Below are 25,150 nucleotides of genomic sequence, written 5' to 3' on the forward strand. Positions count from 1 at the left end.
ATATGATAACTGTGTCACCTTTTTCAAGCAGTCAGGTGGGTCCATATCAAAAATCCTCAAAAAGAGCAATTTTGCAGGTGCGTTATCTGTCTTCCCATGAAATGGTTGCTCATGCTGGTGCGAGGGAGAGGCAGGACTGTGCAGGCAGGTGTTGGGAAAGGCTAGTGAACAGCTTGAACAGATTGAACGCACCGGCATGTGTGCGGGTGCAGGCCCTGCAAACTGTACTTTCTGAGCATGTGGACTGGATTACTCTGTGTGGGGCAGCTAAGATTTCTATGCGTGGTTAATTCTATTGTTCATTCTGCAGGTTTGTTTTGAAATAAAAACATTGCTCACATTTAAGCTGACCGTCATAAAAAATAGACTTGCAGGATGCAAAATTCATTGGTTTTGAACAAAGTGAATATTGTAAAAACAAGATTTTAGTCTGTAAATGTATTAAATTGTAACCATCTGCAATTCATATAATGGAAGTAATGGAAAACACTCTGCTTGTTTGTGGAGAAAAAGTACAGGATCTCTACATTTATATCTGTGCCCTACGACATGGTGTCCTGTTACAGCGAAGCAACATAAGTGTGTGCTGTTGCTACACTGAGTGGCTGCCGATTTCCTCACCCCGCCCGCATTTCCTCACTGCTTGGCAGTGATTGCATGGTTGCAGGCGTGACCTTTCACAGGGGCTTCTCCACAGCAAGATTAATGCTTCGAATGAGGAGTCTTCCACGCTGTCTCTCTTAGCACAAGTAAAGGAGCAGGACCACACTCTGAAGACAGACTACCTCTACAGCTAAGCTGATTCAGCATCAGATTGCATCCTGTTTCACAAAAGTAAGTCCTCAGATAACCGCCACCCTCGGGCAGTAGCAGAGATGGGGCATAGAGCAGTACAGGGGTGGGGAGAGTGGATTGGGAGGATGGAGGTGTGAAAAGCCGAGGGTGCTCTAGGATAAGCTTCCTCTTACATTGCCCATAGCCATGTATAGCCTGGACCGCTGTAGTTTTGTTAAGTTTTTATTCAGGGGGCTCAGTGGGTTGATTTGTTTAACTGGCATTATGTTCCTGGCTGAGCTCCCAGCTCTGCAGGCAGTAGGCGGGTGGTGCCTGCTGGTAGAGGCAGACAGGGATGCCTCCATCCTTCCGTACTACAGAACCCCCCCTGTCCTGGCAGTGGGACTTGAAATGTGGGGCAGTACTCCAGCCCTGCACTTGTAACTTTTTCTGCTGAGCCCTGCCTGGGTAGTCACCTTTCTGGGCTGGCTGTTGTCCTAGCTGTTGCTAAACAAGGGAGCATTTACTGCTTCCTCCTTCAGACTTATGTCTGATTATGGTTAATGTGACTCAATCCATATTTCATTTGGTGAGAAAAACAGGGTGGGGGAAAAAGGCTTCGAAGCTACATTACGTCAATTATCACAGAAATCTCTATTGCAGCCTTTTAAAGGCTCATATTTAAGTCTCCTGAATGAGCATGCTGTATCTAGTAATGTATGTAGAGAAGTACTTAGAGGTGAATGTTACCAGATGCAAATCAATGTTCCCAATGGTTGAAACCCTCAGTCAGCATTACTCTTGCAGAGAACTCTCTGGTGCTTGCATTCACCCCCATTTCTGTCTTTTCTGATTCAGCTCTACAATGACAGTCTGCTGTAGCTGAGGGCAGGCAGCCTGTTCTTCTTCCCACTATTCAGAAAACCTTTTCCAAATGAGAATACTGCTACTACTAGAAAGTAAAAAAATAGAAAATGTCATAGCAAAAAAATGCATTTGAACTGAATTGAAGATTAAAAATGAAGGCCTCTCAATACACAGCATCTTCCTGGGCACAGGAAGGGTGAGCAGAGGAGCAAGCATGCCACTGCACCGGTGAACTAGCATGCTCTTCTGCTTCAGGCTAGTGGCAGCCAGCCAATGAGGCACTTACCTGCCTGATTTCAGAGGAAAACATTCCCTCCAGATGCATATTTTCTGGTAGAAGGCTGTTGGAAAGTGATGTACAGCTAAACAGAAGCGACTGGGAGAGCCACTGTGATAAACACAAGGGACAGTTCTGTTGCCACCATGTTAAGTGCATTACACCTCAGTACAGTGAGATGCTAAGGTAATGACTTTGGTCTAAAGAAGCTCAGGGAAGCAAGCTGCACATACTGACAAATAGCACAGGAATTGTGGAATATGAAGACACTAGAATAAAGCAGTTTTTAAGACCCTCAGTTTTGCCACTCAGACTTCACAGAAGACTAGCTCCAGGGGTGACACATCCACCTTTCACCTGGGTATCAGAGTTGAGCCAACATAGATAGCAAAAGGCTCTTGCAATCAATGACAGAGAAAAGTATAACAACAAAAATTGGACTGTTCTTTCTAGCCATGTGTTTAATGACTTATTTTTATATTGGCACAATTAGTCTTAGCACTGCACAGTTTTTTAGTCTCATTGACTTGCGACATCCTTACTGTGTACTGTTATACTTTCCTGTTAGTCACCAGCGACGCTTGTTTCCAAGGTAATGCTTTAACAGACCAGCACTTCCTCCCTCCTTCAAAGTTAAACTTTGTCCCTCTTTTCTTTTCTATGCATGCTCCTTTTGCACTGTTTTTCCATGACTCAGACCATTCTAAAAGCTGCAAGGCATGAGCCTTGCTCCACAATGTGCTCTTGACTCATGGAAGCTCAACATCACCGCTGCTAGTGCCATGCTCTCTTAAAACCTTGTTCACTGTTGGAGTCAGTTCCTGTCTGACCACAGCCTGATCTCAGTCCAGCAAGGGATTATCCAGTGTGATCCTCTTCCCATGGGTACAGACTCAGGGCAGACACTGTACTTGTCCCCCGGGAACCTGGTGGGTGATACCTCAGCTCTCTCCCAGGGAAAGGATCTGGATTTAAGGGAGGCTATGGCACGCAAGAAGGTCTCATCTTGCAATGCCGAAGGGATTCAGCGGGAGCGTGTGGCTGGTCTCAGAGCTGAGAGGCGGCTCCTCAGGTTTGTTCACTGCTGATACCAGTCCTCTGGCTAGGGGAACGTCTGTGCAAGTAGTACATGATCCCGGCCCTGAACCTCGTGAGTATCTTGAATTCAGGATTTGGGTCAAGGCCATTGTGGTTTGGTTTAGGCATGTTTGTATGTTGAATATTTTCCGATAGAAGACTGGCATAAGCCATCGTGGCACTAAATTCTTTTTGCTACAAAGATTGTGTTAACATTTATCGTTGTGAAATGTGTTATTGTGTAAGTCAAGCATACAGAAAGTAATCCTATGCAAATGTGCCCGTGATCCACGTACCAACTCAGTCTGTAAAAAGACAAGGCTGCGTGTAACCACCAGTAACAATAAACACTTCTTCGATGGACGTGCAGCTAAAAAGCGTTTTGTTGCCTGACAGCTGAGTCAGAACCAAAGAAGGTAAGAAACTTGGGCAACCTGCGACAAGTGATTTTTGTGCCTGTGCAACTTTGGCTTCAAGATTTCTGCTGGAGTGTTCTGGAGACGTAAGAAAGCAGGTTGCAATAGGCAAAATGTAGAAATCGTGGCTCCCATTCACGATGCTCTTCCAACAGAGACCTTTGGGGACCAGAGATCTTCAGAGCTCAGTCACTGAGTGATGTGCTGACGGGTTTGCCCACACAAGCAGCGTGCCTGGCGGCCCCCTGCGATGTGGGGCAGCCCCCAAAAGCCCCGCGACTCTGAGCCGGTGCTGTGCCGAGCTGGGGTGGCACAGGTGGTGGCCGTGGGGCAGCTCTGAGCCGGGGACCGGCCGCCTGCCTCCTGCAGCCCTGCCTGCGCCCCGCGCCCTCGAGTTTGGCCAGGAATGCGTCCGTGCTGGTCCTTGCTGAGATTTCCCAAACTCTGGCTTGTTTTCCTGCTGCGACCCGGGCTTGCCTTGAACTGCATTACTACAGCAATGCCACGCCTGAATCGTTCGCAGATCTGGCAGGGGATGTGTTTCTTCAGCTGCAGCACAGTGGTGACTTCACTACAGGTGGGATAAGGCAGAGTTGCTCAATGCTGGCAGCTCTCTTGCCTGTGACGTTGGGAGACTTTCCGGGCAGGGTGCTTGCATCTCCTGGTGTCCGCTTCCTGCCAGTTTGGGGAATTCCCGGATTTTGTGCAAGAGTTCTCCTTTTAAAGCCCCCTCTCTTTGCTTGCCCCCAGCCTCCTCTTGGGCCACTTCCAGGCTCCAGGCATGCGGCTTCCTAAAGCTCGTGCCTCTGCCGTGCTATTGGTGCTGTCTGCTCCGGAGGCCTGTGCCCTGGACAGAGACATCGCAGCCGTCTACGAGCACAGCATGGTCTAGTCGGAACGGGCTGCAGTGCCAGTTTCTCCTGAGGAGGCCTTGGTGCTGATGGACAAAAATAAGACTTCTGGGTGAAACTCCATAGCAAAGAGGAAGATGTTGTCAGGATGAAGCATATTTTCCTTGGCTTCTTGCTGAGCGGTAAATGATTAGCCAGGTTCTGTTCCTTTACCTTTACAGACATACCGCAGGTTCTAACAAAGGTGTTTTTACAAAGCACCTGAAACTTTAGTGGTAATATTCTATTTCCAAAATGCTGTGCAAAAATTGCTTTCCGTGAGAAAAAACTGCTTTTTCTGAGTAATTTCAAATCGCTTGTTGTGCAAAAACAGGCCTTCTGTAACAAAAATAGTAAAAAGGAAATCTTTCTGTGTTGTTTAATTCTTTCTCACAAAGCGAGCGAGTATGTTGGCTCTAGGCAGAGAGATCAGCACAGTTCAAGGGTTAGTTTGTATTGCAGTATGAGCCCGGGAGGCAGGACACTCTCAGGGCACCTGCTACAACTATAATAAGCCAGTGGCCCAAGGCAAGAGGCATGGCAGGACCGTGTGTCTCATAAGCGTGGATGAATCAGCTACACTCTGAAGCGTGAGGGCTGTACTTCACGCAGGTGGTCTGCCTGCAGCACCGGCTGAATTCTTAACCAGCGGCAGCCGCACGCGGTAAGTTATATGGAGTAGTGTGCCCTAACCAGGGGAGCCTGGGCTCGCCCCGAGATGGGTTTGGAAGCCTGGAGAGGGATGTACAAACGGAGTGCGCAAGTCCTCCTTCCACAGAGCCCTTCGTAGATCAGCATTGCTTCTGACGTGGTCTCCTAGCCTTTTGTTCACCTTTCATTTACAGCATTTTGAATTGGAAACAAGATCCAATTCCTAGAAGTGTTTGTTTGACTTCTCGTTATAAATAAATGTCCTGACTGTTGGCAGAACTATCCTGTACCTTCCCAGACTACTCACCAGAAAATTATTTCCAAAGCAAACTCATTATGTCTTTACTCCTCCTCTTGCTATCCTGTTTATATTCCCCATGCCCGATCCAGGAGCTGCGAGGCACCAGCCATGCTCCCTTCCCAGCCTCTCCTGCACGCTGCGGTGTTTGCACTCGCAGTCCTTCAGGCCCTTGCCTCCGACACCTTCATTGCAGCCGTCTACGAGCACGCGGTCATCCTGCCAGATGTCACTGACGAGCCCGTTTCTCCCGACGACGCTTTGGCCCTGATGAACAAAAACATGGATGTCTTGGAAGGGGCCATCAAGGAAGCCGCCCAGCAGGTACTAGGTGTATCGTGAGCCTTGTTAATTAGTGTTTTCTTCTCCTGCTGAGCCTCCGGGTTATCTGTTGATGGGTGAATTCTTAACGGAGCCTGTTGTGTCAGGGTGCCCACATCATTGTGACTCCTGAAGACGGCATTTATGGCTGGCATTTCACGAGAGAAGCCATCTACCCCTACCTGGAGGATATCCCTGATCCGGCAGCGAACTGGATTCCTTGCACCGACCCCACAAGGTGATTTCTTCTGCAGTGATTTATGTGGTTTCAAACTAGTGCCTCGTGGAGTCACGAGCTGCTCCCAATAAATGCCTAAGAACTGCTATTTTTTTTCATGCTTTAAACATCCCAAATACCATAGAAATGAGTTGCATCAAAAAGAACTCTTAATCAAATGGTAATGGGAATATGCAAGGTAAAAAGCATTGAGATTGTTTCACTTCTAAAAATTGCTAAAAGGGGAAAATGAGGAAATTTTTGTCAAGTTCATTATTTTTAAAACATTTAATACTTTATCACTTCAGATCAATTGTGAAAATCTTCTGTAAGTATAAGCTAGTTTATTATCATGTCAGATGCATAGGTTAGACAAGGTGATTCAGTCCTCAGCTCATGTGGCTGGGTGATTTCTAAATCAAATTTCACAATACATTTATCTAGATCTGAAAGAAGTGCCTTTTAGAAATCCAACCACTTGCAGAGTCTCCTGTGTTACACAGGGTTGCTCTGAATGTGTGTCAGCAGTGGACACCAAGAGGACCAAGTTCGTGTCTAGGCTAAGCTTTTTTATTCTTCTCTTCTAAGGCTTTATGACGCTAGATTTCAGAAGTCCTCATCTCTGTAAATGCTGTGGCCACTTTTTACTAAAGGCTTAAGGGCAGCTGCCTTAAACAGAACGAAGAGTCTTAAAAAAGGCTAAAATAGTCTTTCGAAATCAAGGTTTAGATCTGCCTGAAAATTTATTTGGAAGTTATTTTAAGTTTATGTCTGCATACCGATTTATTGTCTCCCTTGTTTTCTGAAGCTGTCCATATCTTTTTATGTGTGTTAGCTGGGAATTATATCCACACAGAAAATAGCATTGCTAAGGGTACAGGAAAGAAGAACACAGGGAGGCCATTTTTTAAAGGTAAAAGAGACCACCAATTTAAAATGATGCTATGAACAGAGAAGAAAATGAACAGAAACTATGATTTGATCTATCCTTTTTTTCAGCACCTGGGGATGTGCAGTTGGTTAGTGGAATAGTAACTTTGAATGCATTTCTTCCACATCTGAACTTAAACTTGTAAAATTTTTTGTTTTCTTATTTTTGCCAAAAATGCATTAGATTTGCTCCTGCTCCAGTGCAGGAACGACTCAGCTGCATGGCCAGGAATAACTCCATCTATGTGGTTGCAAACATGGGGGACAAGAAGCTGTGTAACTCCAGTGATCCCGGCTGCCCCAGTGACGGCCGCTATCAGTACAACACTGATGTCGTCTTTGACCCAGAGGGGAAACTGGTGGCTCGTTACCACAAGGTAAAGTGGCCTTGGAAAGTCAGGAGCTATTTTTCCACTACTTGCAAAATGTCTCTATTAGGCAAGAGAATTAAATGCCAGTCATTGTCCCATGGCAGATTTTTGCTTCTGTTTATAATTTAAAAGAATCTCTCTCTTGCTGTGAAGTGTTGACTCCAAATTTGCATTTGCTGTCATGTTTATCAAAACAGACTAGAATGAAAAATGATTGCTCAGGTCCAATTTAGTGGCATATGGTTTTGGTTGACTTCCTCAGTTCATTAACTCCCTATTACTGGAAATCCTGCTGCTTAAGCACCTTTAGTTTTCAGTGCCAGGTTTTCACCAGACTACCCCTTCACATTCCAGGATTTTAAAATGTTCTTCTGCATCTCATCTTAGATGAGTAGTCTGATTTAAGGAAGATAGGTCCTTTCCTATAATTTTTTTTCCTGATGATGTTTCAGCACAGTTTTTGCATAATGCGAATTATCTGGACAAAACCAGGGACCTAAGCTGGTTGTTAAAAGAGATGAGGGCATTGAAACATTTGCACCCAATGAAAGTATTTTCTTCCAGTTTTATGTGCCTACCTGCAAGTTTCATCAAAGTTGTTTGGGAACTGCGTGCCAGATATCATGCCAACGTGGCTAGACTGAAGTCAGTTGTTTATTTAATGTATTTTGGGCCCAGTATTTCACCTGGTTCTTCAGAGACGTTGCCAAGATATTTCTTTGTGAGAAAACTAGGTGAGGGGGACGCTGATAAAGTGAGTCTGGTTCCCCCTGTGCCAGTCTGGCATGGCCCAGGTGCTGAGTTACAAGTTCAGTAAACTTGAACCTCTTTTCTGGCTTGGTGCACCTCTTTATTGTCCAGACCACCTGGAGATTAAGGGATTCTTTTAGTAAACATGAATGTGAAGGAAGAAGGAAAATTTTGGAAAGATGAGAATGTCGCAAACTTGGATTTTTCTATTGGCTGAGATCATCTGCCTTTCCCCCATCACCGCAGCCTTTGTTTTCTTCTCCGCTCTGCAGTCTCCCAGTACTGTCTTATGCTTCCTGCTGGTGCTGTGTGCTTCCAGTCCTTCTGTGCATCTCCACACCAAGGTCACCAATCCTGTCTCTTGGCACCAGATCGTCCATGCTCCTCTTCCATTATTATTTGTCTTCTGTGTGTCTTTTGTGTCACCACAATTATAAACTAGGTGAGGAGAGTGGAGAGATTATTTTTATGGGAGTTGTAGGTGACTGACAGCAACAGACTTGCAGATAGCTGGTTGCTTTCCTAGTTAGATGCCAGGGCAGTATATATCTCCCCATATCCACCTTTTGGGCACTATGGTGATCATACAATTTTAGCCTTACTTCCTACATGTGAAGGCTTTAAACACGGGTCAAAAAAATTCTCTAGTCATTCTGAACCATTTTAGGGAATGACTCCAGGATATTGCAGTAAGCGCCTTTAACCGGTTTCTCTTTTTTCCTTCCCCTACAGTATAATCTCTTTATGTCAGAAACTCAGTTTAATTACCCAAAAGAGCCAGAAGCCGTCACTTTTGAGACCCCCTTTGGGAAGTTTGGCATTTTCACTTGCTTCGACATCCTTTTCCATGAGCCTGCTGTGGTCCTGGTGAGCGAGTTGCAGGTGGACACCGTGCTCTTCCCGACGGCTTGGATGAACGTCCTGCCGTTTCTGACTGCGATTGAGTTTCACTCTGCCTGGGCTATTGGCATGGGTGTCAACTTCCTAGCTGCCAATACACACTACACCAGCATATCTATGACAGGTAATTAATTGTCACTCTGTCTGAAAAACCTTTATAACCGTGAACCTTTATTCCCTGTTCTGCAAGGTGATTTTGCAGAGAAATATAGTGTATTTATCTGGAAGGTGAAGAGTCTAGTCACCAAATTTTAAAACTGACAAATCCCATCCCTACTGATGCCATACAAGGTACAGCAAGACTTGTGGTGTTTTCTTTTCTTCTCCCTAGCTTCTTAGGATTTTCCTTTCTTTATTTTAATGCCTCTGAACAAGTAGTAAGTTACTGCCCTTTCTACCTGAGTAGAAACTTCTGAAACTTAGGCTCTTTTCCTCTCCACCTCTAAGTCTGTAATTGAATGCCAAACTCTAAATATACTTGTAAACCACATACCTGGCTCCATTTATTCTGGCCAAATGAAAGACTTACTTATAGCTGTATTTAACACAGTTGTGGAAAAGTGTTAAAAAAAAATTTTCAGACCTGTTGCAGTAACGCTGCTAAGAAGTCTACATTTTCTTTTAAGATTGTAGCACTGGTTTTCTAGAGCATAGCTTATGGGATAGTATATTTCAGCTAGACCAGTATCTTTGCTGAGCTGTGAAACCACAGTATTGGCTTGGGGCTTCTCATTTGAAATGCCTGACAGACTACTGATTGTGGTCCATTTTATGTGGCTCTTCGGCAGTGATGGGTATGACAGATCTTTGTTTTTCCTCTGTCACTTGGCACTGGTCAGGTGTTAATTCCCCATGTGGGGAGGAGTCCTCAGCCAGTGTAAACAGGACTGGACAGCTGCTATCTCCTTCTTTGTTCACCAGGACGTGCCTGTGATACTCACCTGCGTTGTGTTTTGGATGGTCTCAATTGGTAGATGGTCCTTTTACATCAATTATCTGAGAATAAAGGAATTCTCAAGCAACATTGTTGCCTACAGGAGAAAAGAGAACTGGGGAGGCCATAAACACAACCATAACATAACATCATAACATCCTCTGCCTTTGGGAACACTGAGCAGACCTCACGCAGGAAGATAAATGCTATTCTTTGCTAAAGCATGAGCTCTATGTACCGAGTTGCTAATGGTCACCTTTGGTGACACTAAAATTTCTGTAGTATTTATAAAATAGTGGATAAGCTAGCAGTAGAGACAGTTGAAAGGGCAATACAAAATTTTTTATTCTTTTTGGACCGACTATTGTGCTGTCCTCAGGGAGTGGTATTTATGCACCAGACGGAGCCAGAACATACTACTACAATATGAAAAATGAAGATGGTCGCCTCCTCATTGCTGAACTAGATTCACACCCTCGCCTTTCTCCTGCCTCCCCACCTGCTGTCAGCTGGAGCTCATATGCTTCAAGTGTCGAAAGATTCTCACCGAATGACCATGATTTCAGCGGACTCATCTTCCATGACCAGTTCACTTTCACTGAGCTCACTAAGCCTGAGGGGAATCTCACTGTTTGCCAGAAAGACCTCTGCTGTCACTTGAGCTACAAGATGGCAGGGAAACAAGAAGATGAAGTTTATGTGCTGGGTGCTTTTGATGGGCTTCATGTTGTTGAAGGACAATACTATCTGCAGGTAATGATTCTTTGGAGGGGGGGGGTACTTATTTTAGGAAGCTTCTTCACAGGGAGAAACCTTCACCTCTGTGGAGGAAAAAGACAATTACTTTCTTGTATGCTGGAGTCCTGACATCCTATTTGTTAGCAATGGGAAGTAGTTGCAAAAACGGCCAAGCCCGCTTACCTTTAAATCCAACAAATGCAGTGGAGAGATCTCTAAACCTCTTTTAAGTTCCCAGAGCGTGCTCACTATTTTTTTAAGCATGCAATATTGGCTGAATTTAGGTCCTCTTTTGTGACTATCTGCAGTAAGTGTTCTGAATCTCCTCTGTAATCATCATCAAAGAGTTGCTGTTAAAAAATCAGTTGATCATATCTATCTTTATGAGACGCTGATAACTTAGGGTCACAGAGATGTTAATTTTTTGTCATTACTCAAATCATAGCAGTAAAATTTATTGAAATGGCATATGACTTTTACTGGAAATGTGCACTCTTCCTCTCTTTTAATCAAATGTTTGGGAAGACAGTGTGTTACATCCTGGTTGAATTTGCTTAAAGCCATGTTAGAAAACCTTCTTTGCCTTCATAATTAAGTTATTGTGCCAGCAGATTATTCCTTTTTTAGTTAGTTACTTGTGTCTGTCAACATGGCCTTTGCATATCAGCTGGTACAGACTCCAGGATATGGGGGGAGGTCTTAGCCAGCAAACAGCTCATCTAATACATTTAAGAAGGTAGCTTGAATAAATTCAGTTCTTGGCGAGCTTGCTTGGAAAATTTATTTCAGTGATTGTGGAAGCTGCCAGATGATCTCTACCAGTACTAAATTTTCTAGAGAAGACAGGAATTTCTACTCTTCCTTTTTCCCTCAGTTTCTTTGTCATTTCCTCAGAACATACTGAGAGAATTTTATTCTTTATTTCTCTGCTTATTTGCATTTCAACACAAAACCATATTTGCTGATGAATAATACTTCTGATGTTTGCAAATATGCTTCTTCTATCCCCCAATATCTGACACAAATAGAAAAACTCCATCACCTGTCAGCAAAACCAGCCAACATCCTTTGAATCTTCACAGGAGTGCTAGCCCTATTTCATATTTTTTCATGTTGTCCATAAATATTTATCAGCTGGAAAATTAACTCTCAGGACAAAAGGAAAACATTGCCATTCCTACTTTCCTCTATGTGCTGCAACTCCTAACAGAAAACTGTGACAGAGGATGCTAACTTCATCACCTTGACATATATTCACCAGGAGTTGGATGGAGAACATCAAATTCATATTTCCCATGGACTACCAGCCCATCTAATGAATCATCATTAGCAACATGTGCAAATACCAGTAAGAGGACCTGTGTGTACAGTTGCACAATGTACCCATGAGGAGGACTTGGTTTCATTTGCCTAAAATCTCCATTCACAAATTCATCTTACTAAAACACGTGAGAAAGCAACCTTCAAACAAGAGAACGGCAATTGGAAGAATTAGTGGAAGTGACAGGATTGGGCTTCAGGAATGAAATAAGGTGCTCTGGCAGCACTTACATCGAAGCAGGTTATTTCTAACTACTAAGACAATGCAGGTCTGGAATACTCCCAATCAGATCAAGGGTTGAAAAAAATAACCTACAACTAAAAAGGAGTTGCTTAAAAATTATGAAGGAGATCCTGTGATGGTCACATGCTCCGACACATGCTAGCTTTGATGACGCAAGGCTTTTCCACCAGAGTGTTTCCATCTGGCTATATATGTTGTTGTCTTCTCCTCCCCACAGATATGCACGCTGCTCAAGTGCAAGAGCACAGACCTGAACACGTGCGGGCAGCCAGTGGAGACGGCTCAGACCAAGTTTGAGATGTTCTCCCTCAGCGGCACATTTGGCACCAACTACGTCTTTCCAGAAGTCTTGTACAGTGGGGTGCAGCTGGCCCCCGGGGAGTTTGAGGTAATGGGACATCCTGGAGCTGTGTCATGCTAGATTCTCTGTGGGATAGGAATGGAATAAACTGTCTCAAAACAGCCAAAGTGAACTTGCTTATAGTGAATAATCAGATCTATTAAATACCTTTTAATGAAGTCACTAGTTTCAGTAAGAGATATGGTCTGACGTTCCTTCCTCCTGTTTTGTCGCATCTTTCTGAGCTCTTAGCATGTTCATATGGGTACTGGTTTAGTCATGTCCTTCTCTTACGTTTTTCAATCAGGTATTGAATGATGGGCGCTTGATAAGTAAGACAAGAACAACAAAACCAGTCATTACTGTTACGCTTTTTGGACGCTGGTATGAAAAGGATCATCTGAAACAAGACCCACAACCACCAGCCTTCCCGTGATAATACCATAAATGAAGCTGTACACCATTAATCTCACGTCCAAATGAGATACAGCATCCTCTACTACAACAATCCCAATTATGTTTCTTATTTCCAGTGGCACAAATTTCTTATCAGTGTGCTTTGTTTAGTAATAATGCAGCAATATTATTTTATTGCTACCATTTATTGAGAACTATCTATTTCTATATTATAAGATTATTAATCTTTTATTAGTGCAAAACAGCAGTTGTGTTTCTCTCTCTGTTTTCTCGATTTCTATTTTTCAAGCCCTCAGGAAATCTGTATTGTGGGCCAGAGGATACATTCTTATTAAAACAGCATTGCATATTTCATAATTGCATATTATTATGGGACCAGTAAATAAAACAGTAGAAGATGTGATTTGCGGCAGCTCTCTACAAAAAAGCTCAATAATGCTTTTTCTCTGATACACAACTACTTATGCTGACCTATGCAAGTCTGCTCTTTTACCGCACTTATACTTTTTTTTCCTATTTGTGTTGTATTGGTTTTATTGCCCTTATGTCATTGGTGCACATTGTGTGGCACATGTGTTGTGGTTTAACCCCAGCCAGCAACCAAGCACCATGCAGCCGCTCGCTCACTCCTTCCCGCTCCCAGTGGGATGGGGAGAGAATCAAAAAAAAGTAAAACTCATGGGTTGAGATAAAGACAGTTTAATAGGACAGAAAGGAAGAAAAAAAAAAAGACAATAACAATAGTATAAGAACTGGAATATACAAAGCAAGTGATGCACAATGCAATTGCTCACCACTTGCCGACCAATGCCCAGTTAGTACCTGAGCAGCGATCCCCCCAGGCCAACTCCCCCCAGCTTATATACTGGGCATGATGTCACATGGCATGGAATACCCATTTGGCCAGTTTGGGTCAGCTGTCCTGGCTGTGTCCCCTCCCAACTTCTTGTGCCCCTCCAGCCTTCCTGCTGGCTGGGCATGAGAAGCTGAAAAATCCTTGACTTAGTAAAACCACTACTTAGCAACAACTGAAAACATCAGTGTGTTATTAACATTCTTCTCATAATGAACCCCAAACATAACACTATACCAGCTACTAGAAAGAAAATTAATTCTATCCCAGCTGAAACCAGGACAACATGGTAGCACAGAATAGTGCATCACGGAGGCTGAGCAAGGACTCCAGTCAAAGAGCCAACCCTGAAACAAAACCTGCCACTGCTTTTTGGTCAGAAGGCACTCTTCACATCTTTGCTTCCTTTTCTGCCCCCGTGACCTGTGCTTTGTTGCTGCTGCTGGACCCTAGTGACCTTCTTTCAGCATATCAACATATAAAGATGTGCATGTTCTGTGGCTGTGTCTTTAAGAGTGGTCAGAGACCTTTATCAGTCTAATTTCTCCTTCCTTTTCCCTACACTGGCACCATTCCTGGTCTCAGCATGGTGGTCTCAAGGTCCTCAGTCCCAAGTACTTCTGTTATGGAGCTGGTGAGACATTGGGAGTGCAAATACTATCCACCCTCCAGCACTGATTATCACTGCTGTGCACCATATGACCTTTTTAGTTTTACAATGAGAATAGATACTCACATGTGACATAACACAGTGTCATGTCTAACATAATGACATGTTTATCAAAAGGGCCAGACAATGTACTCTGACTCATGGAAGCTCAACATCACTGCTGCTAGTGCCATGCTCTCTTAAAACCTTGTTCACTGTTGGAGTCAGTTCCTGTCTGACCACAGCCTGATCTCAGTCCAGCAAGGGATTATCCAGTGTGATCCTCTTCCCATGGGTACAGACTCAGGGCAGACACTGTACTTGTCCCCCGGGAACCTGGTGGGTGATACCTCAGCTCTCTCCCAGGGAAAGGATCTGGATTTAAGGGAGGCTATGGCACGCAAGAAGGTCTCATCTTGCAATGCCGAAGGGATTCAGCGGGAGCGTGTGGCTGGTCTCAGAGCTGAGAGGTGGCTCCTCAGGTTTGTTCACTGCTGATACCAGTCCTCTGGCTAGGGGAACGTCTGTGCAAGTAGTACATGATCCCGGCCCTGAACCTCGTGAGTATCTTGAATTCAGGATTTGGGTCAAGGCCATTGTGGTTTGGTTTAGGCATGTTTGTATGTTGAATATTTTCCGATAGAAGACTGGCATAAGCCATCGTGGCACTAAATTCTTTTTGCTACAAAGATTGTGTTAACATTTATCGTTGTGAAATGTGTTATTGTGTAAGTCAAGCATACAGAAAGTAATCCTATGCAAATGTGCCCGTGATCCACGTACCAACTCAGTCTGTAAAAAGACAAGGCTGCGTGTAACCACCAGTAACAATAAACACTTCTTCGATGGACGTGCAGCTAAAAAGCGTTTTGTTGCCTGACAGCTGAGTCAGAACCAAAGAAGGTAAGAAACTTGGGCAACCTGCGACAAGTGATTTTTGTGCCTGTGCAACTTTGGCTTCAAGATTTCTGCTGGAGTGTTCTGGAGACGTAAGAAAGCAGGTTGCAATAGGCAAAATGTAGAAATCGTGGCTCCCATTCACGATGCTCTTCCAACAGAGACCTTTGGGGACCAGAGATCTTCAGAGCTCAGTCACTGAGTGATGTGCTGACGGGTTTGCCCACACAAGCAGCGTGCCTGGCGGCCCCCTGCGATGTGGGGCAGCCCCCAAAAGCCCCGCGACTCTGAGCCGGTGCTGTGCCGAGCTGGGGTGGCACAGGTGGTGGCCGTGGGGCAGCTCTGAGCCGGGGACCGGCCGCCTGCCTCCTGCAGCCCTGCCTGCGCCCCGCGCCCTCGAGTTTGGCCAGGAATGCGTCCGTGCTGGTCCTTGCTGAGATTTCCCAAACTCTGGCTTGTTTTCCTGCTGCGACCCGGGCTTGCCTTGAACTGCATTACTACAGCAATGCCACGCCTGAATCGTTCGCAGATCTGGCAGGGGATGTGTTTCTTCAGCTGCAGCACAGTGGTGACTTCACTACAGGTGGGATAAGGCAGAGTTGCTCAATGCTGGCAGCTCTCTTGCCTGTGACGTTGGGAGACTTTCCGGGCAGGGTGCTTGCATCTCCTGGTGTCCGCTTCCTGCCAGTTTGGGGAATTCCCGGATTTTGTGCAAGAGTTCTCCTTTTAAAGCCCCCTCTCTTTGCTTGCCCCCAGCCTCCTCTTGGGCCACTTCCAGGCTCCAGGCATGCGGCTTCCTAAAGCTCGTGCCTCTGCCGTGCTATTGGTGCTGTCTGCTCCGGAGGCCTGTGCCCTGGACAGAGACATCGCAGCCGTCTACGAGCACAGCATGGTCTAGTCGGAACGGGCTGCAGTGCCAGTTTCTCCTGAGGAGGCCTTGGTGCTGATGGACAAAAATAAGACTTCTGGGTGAAACTCCATAGCAAAGAGGAAGATGTTGTCAGGATGAAGCATATTTTCCTTGGCTTCTTGCTGAGCGGTAAATGATTAGCCAGGTTCTGTTCCTTTACCTTTACAGACATACCGCAGGTTCTAACAAAGGTGTTTTTACAAAGCACCTGAAACTTTAGTGGTAATATTCTATTTCCAAAATGCTGTGCAAAAATTGCTTTCCGTGAGAAAAAACTGCTTTTTCTGAGTAATTTCAAATCGCTTGTTGTGCAAAAACAGGCCTTCTGTAACAAAAATAGTAAAAAGGAAATCTTTCTGTGTTGTTTAATTCTTTCTCACAAAGCGAGCGAGTATGTTGGCTCTAGGCAGAGAGATCAGCACAGTTCAAGGGTTAGTTTGTATTGCAGTATGAGCCCGGGAGGCAGGACACTCTCAGGGCACCTGCTACAACTATAATAAGCCAGTGGCCCAAGGCAAGAGGCATGGCAGGACCGTGTGTCTCATAAGCGTGGATGAATCAGCTACACTCTGAAGCGTGAGGGCTGTACTTCACGCAGGTGGTCTGCCTGCAGCACCGGCTGAATTCTTAACCAGCGGCAGCCGCACGCGGTAAGTTATATGGAGTAGTGTGCCCTAACCAGGGGAGCCTGGGCTCGCCCCGAGATGGGTTTGGAAGCCTGGAGAGGGATGTACAAACGGAGTGCGCAAGTCCTCCTTCCACAGAGCCCTTCGTAGATCAGCATTGCTTCTGACGTGGTCTCCTAGCCTTTTGTTCACCTTTCATTTACAGCATTTTGAATTGGAAACAAGATCCAATTCCTAGAAGTGTTTGTTTGACTTCTCGTTATAAATAAATGTCCTGACTGTTGGCAGAACTATCCTGTACCTTCCCAGACTACTCACCAGAAAATTATTTCCAAAGCAAACTCATTATGTCTTTACTCCTCCTCTTGCTATCCTGTTTATATTCCCCATGCCCGATCCAGGAGCTGCGAGGCACCAGCCATGCTCCCTTCCCAGCCTCTCCTGCACGCTGCGGTGTTTGCACTCGCAGTCCTTCAGGCCCTTGCCTCCGACACCTTCATTGCAGCCGTCTACGAGCACGCGGTCATCCTGCCAGATGTCACTGACGAGCCCGTTTCTCCCGACGACGCTTTGGCCCTGATGAACAAAAACATGGATGTCTTGGAAGGGGCCATCAAGGAAGCCGCCCAGCAGGTACTAGGTGTATCGTGAGCCTTGTTAATTAGTGTTTTCTTCTCCTGCTGAGCCTCCGGGTTATCTGTTGATGGGTGAATTCTTAACGGAGCCTGTTGTGTCAGGGTGCCCACATCATTGTGACTCCTGAAGACGGCATTTATGGCTGGCATTTCACGAGAGAAGCCATCTACCCCTACCTGGAGGATATCCCTGATCCGGCAGCGAACTGGATTCCTTGCACCGACCCCACAAGGTGATTTCTTCTGCAGTGATTTATGTGGTTTCAAACTAGTGCCTCGTGGAGTCACGAGCTGCTCCCAATAAATGCCTAAGAACTGCTATTTTTTTTCATGCTTTAAACATCCCAAATACCATAGAAATGAGTTGCATCAAAAAGAACTCTTAATCAAATGGTAATGGGAATATGCAAGGTAAAAAGCATTGAGATTGTTTCACTTCTAAAAATTGCTAAAAGGGGAAAATGAGGAAATTTTTGTCAAGTTCATTATTTTTAAAACATTTAATACTTTATCACTTCAGATCAATTGTGAAAATCTTCTGTAAGTATAAGCTAGTTTATTATCATGTCAGATGCATAGGTTAGACAAGGTGATTCAGTCCTCAGCTCATGTGGCTGGGTGATTTCTAAATCAAATTTCACAATACATTTATCTAGATCTGAAAGAAGTGCCTTTTAGAAATCCAACCACTTGCAGAGTCTCCTGTGTTACACAGGGTTGCTCTGAATGTGTGTCAGCAGTGGACACCAAGAGGACCAAGTTCGTGTCTAGGCTAAGCTTTTTTATTCTTCTCTTCTAAGGCTTTATGACGCTAGATTTCAGAAGTCCTCATCTCTGTAAATGCTGTGGCCACTTTTTACTAAAGGCTTAAGGGCAGCTGCCTTAAACAGAACGAAGAGTCTTAAAAAAGGCTAAAATAGTCTTTCGAAATCAAGGTTTAGATCTGCCTGAAAATTTATTTGGAAGTTATTTTAAGTTTATGTCTGCATACCGATTTATTGTCTCCCTTGTTTTCTGAAGCTGTCCATATCTTTTTATGTGTGTTAGCTGGGAATTATATCCACACAGAAAATAGCATTGCTAAGGGTACAGGAAAGAAGAACACAGGGAGGCCATTTTTTAAAGGTAAAAGAGACCACCAATTTAAAATGATGCTATGAACAGAGAAGAAAATGAACAGAAACTATGATTTGATCTATCCTTTTTTTCAGCACCTGGGGATGTGCAGTTGGTTAGTGGAATAGTAACTTTGAATGCATTTCTTCCACATCTGAACTTAAACTTGTAAAATTTTTTGTTTTCTTATTTTTGCCAAAAATGCATTAGATTTGCTCCTGCTCCAGTGCAGGAACGACTCAGCTGCATGGCCAGGAATAACTCCATCTATGTGGTTGCAAACATGGGGGACAAGAAGCTGTGTAACTCCAGTGATCCCGGCTGCCCCAGTGACGGCCGCTATCAGTACAACACTGATGTCGTCTTTGACCCAGAGGGGAAACTGGTGGCTCGTTACCACAAGGTAAGGAGGTGCTTCAGCATCACCCTGTAATTGATTATCAGTATATTTTTAATTTCTCTGGCACCAATTTCAGCTGGTTTATACAATAATTTTATGTTATGGTAAAGCAACAACCAATCTAGGGTGATCTGATGCAAGGATCTTATGGCCAGAAAGAAAAGTAGGCAAGTGCTTGATTGATCAGGTGCCCATGAGCACAGAGCTGCAGAGTGCATGCTGGATACCAAACACCTAAGGGCTACATTTATGATAGTATATGGGAAAGAAGCAGTGACAGAGTTTTCCATACACAGTAAATGTTAGCTGGTCCTCGGTACAGTTTTAGCCAAGCCAGATGGAGCTTTTGCAGGTGACATCTTGGCAGGGTTTAGCAGTTAATATTGGCTGGGCATTGCTTCCAGGAGGCAGCTGGGGCACAGCCACCCCATTTTGCTGGGGGAGAGCATCGGCTGGATGGATGCAAAAGCAGTGTGCTGGCCAGCTTAGGTATCTCAACCCCCAGCTTCGCCTTAAAGACTATCTTAGATGCAAAAATAGCTGCTGATAATCTTGCCTTATTTTTAGTTTCTAATATGCCATTTTCTTCATCTGCAGTACAACCTGTTTAGAAGAGAAACTCAGTTTAATTACCCAAAAGAGCCAGAAGCCATCACTTTTGAGACCCCCTTTGGGAAGTTTGGCATTTTCACTTGCTTCGACATCCTTTTCCACGAGCCTGCCGTGGTCCTGGTGAGCGAGTTGCAGGTGGACACCGTGCTCTTCCCAACAGCTTGGATGAACGTCCTGCCGTTTCTGACTGCAGTTGAGTTTCACTCTGCCTGGGCTATTGGCATGGGTGTTAATTTACTTTCAGCAAATACTCACAACATCAGTTTGGCAATGACAGGTGAGTTGCATTTGGGAAAAGGGAAGTTGTCTTCAGACTACTGGATTCAGAAGCAAGCAGAAATATTTTACAAATAGCGAAGTCTTGAAGTCTCTGGAAAATAGTGTTTCAGTCAGACTAAAAATCTTCTTGATGTTGTATTAAATGTAGTAAACAGCTTCAGGTAAAAAAATGTTGAATGTTCTGGGACCAGTAAAATTAGAAATTCTGTTACATTAAATTTTTATAATTTGAAAGTGAAATTTTATTTCAAAAGTAGTACAAAGTTTCACTTAAATTATCAGCCTCTTATTTAGATGCAGCATTTATTTTTTAAAATTCCATCAACAGTTAAAAGGAGAAAAAAATGTTTTAAACTGAACTTAATAACCTAAAACCAAAAGGAGGATTCCTCTTGTATCTTAAACAAAACATTTTCAGGTTTTTGTGGCTGCTGAAGAATTACAGATATTTATGTTTTGTTTTGATCTTAATAGATATTTACTGCCATTTTTCTTTTTCTGTAAACTAAGAAAATGTTGCTGTAGCTGCATCTGTAATTCTCCCCTGAAGCTGAAGTGAAAGCCACAAAGAAATGTTTTTGCCTGCCCTAAATAGACTGAGCTGACTTTAGGCCACAGCCCTGGGTTTCCTTCTGTGAAACGTAATTACCCCCATGGTTTTCTGCTTTGACTAATATGCCACTCTTAGAGCTCTGATTTATATTTAAATGAACCTAATTTCTAAAAAAAAAAAAAGGATGGTTGTGTGTCAAATTGTCATTGAAGGCTAAAATTCGAGATCCAGCGAAGCACAAAACCTTTGAAGTTGAGGTCATGTTTTTACACTAGGATGGGTATTTTAGCAGTTCTGCACTTTAAAATTCTTCCAAAACTCTCTGCAACATGTTGACTGAAAATAGCCTCACCGAAAAAGGCTGCCGGTGTGGCATGGGGGTCAGCTGGCCCCCTTGCCAAGCCATGCTCCAGGGTGCCAGCTGATGGAGGGCTCGTGGGTGTCCTCGGCAGGCAGCGGGCTGTTCACGCCGGAGGGACCCACCGCCTACCATTACGACAGTGGGACTGAGGAGGGATGTCTCCTGCTAGCAGAGCTGAGCGCACGCCCTCGTCTTTCCCCCACCTACCCCCCGGCTGTCAACTGGAGCTCATATGCCACAAGCATCAAGAGATTTCCAGGAGGAAAAGACACTTTTTTGGGAGCTGTCCGGCGAGATATATTCACTTTCAGTGAACTCGGGCACAAAACTGGAAATTACACGGTTTGCCAAGGAGACCTCTGCTGTCATTTGATCTATCGGATGTCAAACAAGAGCAAAGATGAAGTTTATGTCCTGGGTGCATTTGATGGGCTTCATGGTTCTCTCATAAAGTACCACTGGCAGGTAATTGGTTTTGTAGGGGTGAGTGTGGGTTGTATATGCCTACATACCAACCACCCCAAAACACTTGTCCATTACTGCATCATAAGAACTTTTCTTGCTATCAAATCCAGCTCTTGACTGTTGAAAGCTTAATGGTATTTTGCCTTTCTGTATCCTTCTCCTCCCCGCAGATATGCACGCTGCTCAAGTGCAAGAGCACAGACCTGAACACGTGCGGGCAGCCGGTGGAAACGGCTCAGACCAAGTTTGAGATGTTCTCCCTCAGCGGCACATTTGGCACCAACTACGTCTTTCCAGAAGTCTTGTACAGTGGGGTGCAGCTGGCCCCCGGGGAGTTTGAGGTAATGGGACACCCTGGAGCTGTTTGACACAAGATTTTCCAGACTGTGGTGCTGGAAACCAATACAGCAGCAAAGTCCTATCCAAGAACCACTTTCTTTGGTTCTGCAGACTGTAACTCAAGGGGACATTTAAACAGATGGATTGAATTAATCCTTACTGATGATAACATATAAATGCTAAGGCCGAGAATCTCTTCAGTGTTTTCTTTAGCAAACATGCCTTCCCACTTCAGGTCCCAGATCTATAAATAGCAGCTTTCAAGGAGCTCTTTTCTACAGGTTTCTGCTGATGGGCATTTTAGGAGACAAAGAAATCAAATACTCTGAGAAATTGTCCAAGCAAGAAAAATTCCTAATTGCTATCATGCATAAGAGCAGAGATACCATGCAGTTAAAAAAGTTAAAAGGAATTTTTGATGGTTTTGTAGGTTTTTTTTTTATGTGAAACTTCGTTGTATATTTTTGCCAAAACATATTTTCATTCATAAACCTTAATTTATGTTTATGTAAGAGGCTAGATGAAATCTTAATTGATTTGGAAGAGGTATTTAATAGCTTACAAGAGACAATGAAGACAGTGAAAAAGACTTGGAAAGTTTTAGGGGAAAAAAAGGTGATTTTTTTACAAGGCAGAGAATGGAAAAGCATTGCTCATCTGAATATTCATTCTGAATAGGACTTTTGTAAAAACATACACATCAAAGGATTTACTGGTATGCTAAAATATGGTCTAATTAAAAAAAAAATTTTATATTTTCTTAACGAACACATGCTTATTTGTTGTCACAGAGGCTCTTAAAAATTTGCAGGTGTTCACCGTCTATGAACAACAGTGATTTCAAATCGATCTGCAAAAAGTAACTAAGGAAAGCAACATATGGCCAGTAGCTTGAAATTCTCTACTTCCATCTGGAAACTGTTTTGGGGTCTACAAATCAAAAAATATTTCAAATTACTGTCCTAGATATGTATATAACTTTCATCGCCATGTATGAGTAACAAAGGAGAACCTAACAAACCAGTTATTCTCACTCTCACCTTCTTATGAGGTGGAGAAGATTATCTTTTTTCTTCCAAAGATGGAGCTGGAGGAAGTTTTAAAGACCTTCAGGTCCAAGGAAATGTGGGAAGGCTATGGCAGAGCCAGAGAGAATTCTGGTTTCTTTCATGCTCACGACTGTCTTTTGAAAGAAGTGCTGCATTAAATTATTCAACATCTAAGGCCTATCCTTTCTGTACGATGCAATATCGCTGCTCTGTTAGTGGACTATTAGTGTCATTCTTTCTCTTTTCAACTAGGTGCTACGTGACGGACGTTTGAAAAGTAAGCATGGCACATCGAAACCGCTCATAACAGCAACACTTTTTGGAAGGCTTTATGAAAAGGACCTGCCACATCCTCTGCGAACCTCCTCGTAATGTAACTCCTTAGGTGTTACACAGTCACCATAGACAGGAGGGGAATTTCCTACAGTGATCCACCTCCTCATGAGCCATGGCAGTTATCCTGTATTATTCCTGTTCTACAGTCTTGCACTTCTTTTTCAGCAGCAGTGGCGGTTGGGTTTATTTAGGAGAAAGTGATGTGATCATTCTGTTGTGTATACCTTTTTAATAGCACTTGAGCCAGTGCAATTATTTTTTAGTATGAATGCTCTGTTACACAAAATCTTTAATTAGAATTTTTTTTTTCTCAAAGATATCATGTAGATTGCCAGAATAACACTAGAAACAAGACTGATACTGAAATGTGTGAAATGCGAAGTTTGCCAGTTTGCTGCAGAACAAATCTTCTCCAAGGAAGTCTTTCTCCCCCTTTTGCCCCTTTCTGTTTTTCAGACTGTATAAGCACTAAGTGTTCGTGTTTCTTAGCCTTACACACCAATCAATAGGGCCTCCCTAATACTCAAAGGGCCTTGGCCCCATTCTGACCAAGGGACTGTGCAATGAAGAGAAAACCAGATTTGAAATGGTTTTAGGCGCAACCTTAGAGAGAGAGAAAGTGGTCCTCCATAACCCATGCAGGGACTGAGTCTGGCTGCGCTCCGTAAAGCACCTTCTATTCTGCAGTCCCTCTGAGCTTGCACCGCTTTGTGCATGGCGGATGCATGCTGGGTCCAATGCATTTCAGATCAGACTTACCACATAAACATAGTATGCCAACACTTTCTCCTGTGTATCTGGAAAATTTCTTCAAAACTGTGAAAACACAGGCAATAGGCAACATTTTAGTGCCTGAAACACATTTTACCATGCAGTGTGAGAAATGGGCGTTATTTGGGACTTTTAGGAATGATATGTAAAACTTGGCAGTCCTGGGCCTGATTTCTGTCTATCATGTTCTGCAGCAAATGGGCCTCATTTGCACCACATACACCTTGGAGTGGTCCCTGCCTCAACGCTTATCCCACAGTCTTTTGCTTCTACTGCCCTTCGCATCACTGGCTTACAGCCTGCACCGTGCTTAGCACTGAGCTGCACTAAATGTGGCACATCATATGAAACACTCTGGCTTCCCACCCCACGCACACCAACGTGTGTTATCCAGAAGCTGTTGAAATCACATGATTTCTGGTTTTGCATGTGCTGCTGCCTCTCAGCACACAACTTGGAGGCTCCTTCCAGGACTTATTTCATCCTGGAAATAAAACAGCTGAGCTCGTACTCAGGGGAGGGACTGTACCGCTTGGGAGCAGTTATCCAACACAGGCAGGGCCTCGAGGTCGTGCTTGCTGGTGCCTTGTCCAGCACCTCACCCTTTCCTCACCTGACTTGTGGTTGTAACCCAGGCTAGTCTTTCGTTAAACAGAGGAGGTTTTGCTCAAGAGAGGTTATAACCGACCTGTGGCGGTACTAATGCCCCGTGACTGTTGGGTGTGTAGCCTGTGTGGGGTCCGGAATTTCAAGATGCAGACGGCCAGCACTGCAGGGTGGGAGCTGACCCGCTCCCCAAGCCAGTCTGGTACACTCTAGGAGCCCCTCATCTTGTCCATAACAGGCAACAGTTTGGGAAGGGCAAACGAGGCTGAGCATGCTGGTTATGAAGGTCTGCAGGGTCATCCTGTCGACCGCACCGGTCCATTGGTTTGCACTGGGGTCAGGCACATAGGGTGGAAGGTGTCTCTGCAGCGGAGCAGCCAGGAGCTTTGCCCTGGGCCTGGTCCCCGCGGTGGTGCTTCCCCATCCACCCTCAGTGCTGCTCGCTCAGCCGTCTGCCCTGGGAGAGCTCAAGGAAGTGCTCTGAGAAAGGCAAGAGCTAGCCTGACTTGTAAACTCCGGTACTGAAGAAGATCCTCAAACGGTTTTGTAACTTGAAAACTTAATTCTCTCTGTTGCTCTCGAGCCTTGCTTTTTCCCTCTCTACCCCGGAGGAGGTACCTCCGATACCTTTCTGTTCCAGTCCTGGTCACTCCGTGAGCGGGCTCAGGCCTTGGCTCCAGCAGGGTAGGGCTGGAAGAAGGAGGGAGCCCAGCCTGGGGGGAAGGCCGCTGCCTCCTGCCGCCCTCCGACCTCGCAGCCGCTGCAACCTCGGGTGCGGAGCCAGCGCCGCACCTCCTTCTCAGGCGCCTGCCGCTCGCCTCCATCTCCCCCTTGGCTGCCCTTCAGGGGAAACACGCTTTTATTACCTGGCCTAGAATTGCTATGTGGAAAGGAAAAAAAAAAAGAGGAACTGCTACTGGAGTGGCACGTGAATGCAGTTTGACTTCTGTTTTTTGTTGTT

General features: G+C 44.6%; 1 protein-coding gene across 9 annotated transcripts; it reads left to right on the forward strand.

Annotated features, from left to right (window-relative positions):
• Positions 1 to 662: 662 nt before the first annotated feature.
• On the forward strand, positions 663 to 23,594 carry VNN1 (vanin 1). Of its 9 annotated transcripts, none has more exons than XM_030021766.2 (8): positions 663 to 834; positions 5,343 to 5,574; positions 5,679 to 5,809; positions 6,903 to 7,095; positions 8,572 to 8,863; positions 10,053 to 10,426; positions 12,193 to 12,363; positions 12,623 to 13,135. In XM_030021766.2, the coding sequence occupies exons 2-8, from the start codon at positions 5,362 to 5,364 to the stop codon at positions 12,749 to 12,751; spliced, it is 1,503 nt and encodes a 500-aa protein (XP_029877626.1). In that variant the 5' UTR covers positions 663 to 834; positions 5,343 to 5,361; the 3' UTR covers positions 12,752 to 13,135. The 9 variants fall into 9 exon arrangements, with proteins under 9 accessions (XP_029877626.1, XP_029877628.1, XP_040981197.1 ...); XM_030021768.2 differs by lacking the exon at positions 663 to 834 and adding an exon at positions 2,703 to 3,411; XM_041125263.1 differs by lacking the exon at positions 663 to 834 and adding an exon at positions 4,165 to 4,451.
• Positions 23,595 to 25,150: the final 1,556 nt, after the last annotated feature.

The sequence above is a fragment of the Aquila chrysaetos genome, chromosome 8 (assembly GCF_900496995.4).
Source record: "Aquila chrysaetos chrysaetos chromosome 8, bAquChr1.4, whole genome shotgun sequence".
In the NCBI taxonomy this organism is placed as follows: Eukaryota; Metazoa; Chordata; class Aves; order Accipitriformes; family Accipitridae; genus Aquila; species Aquila chrysaetos.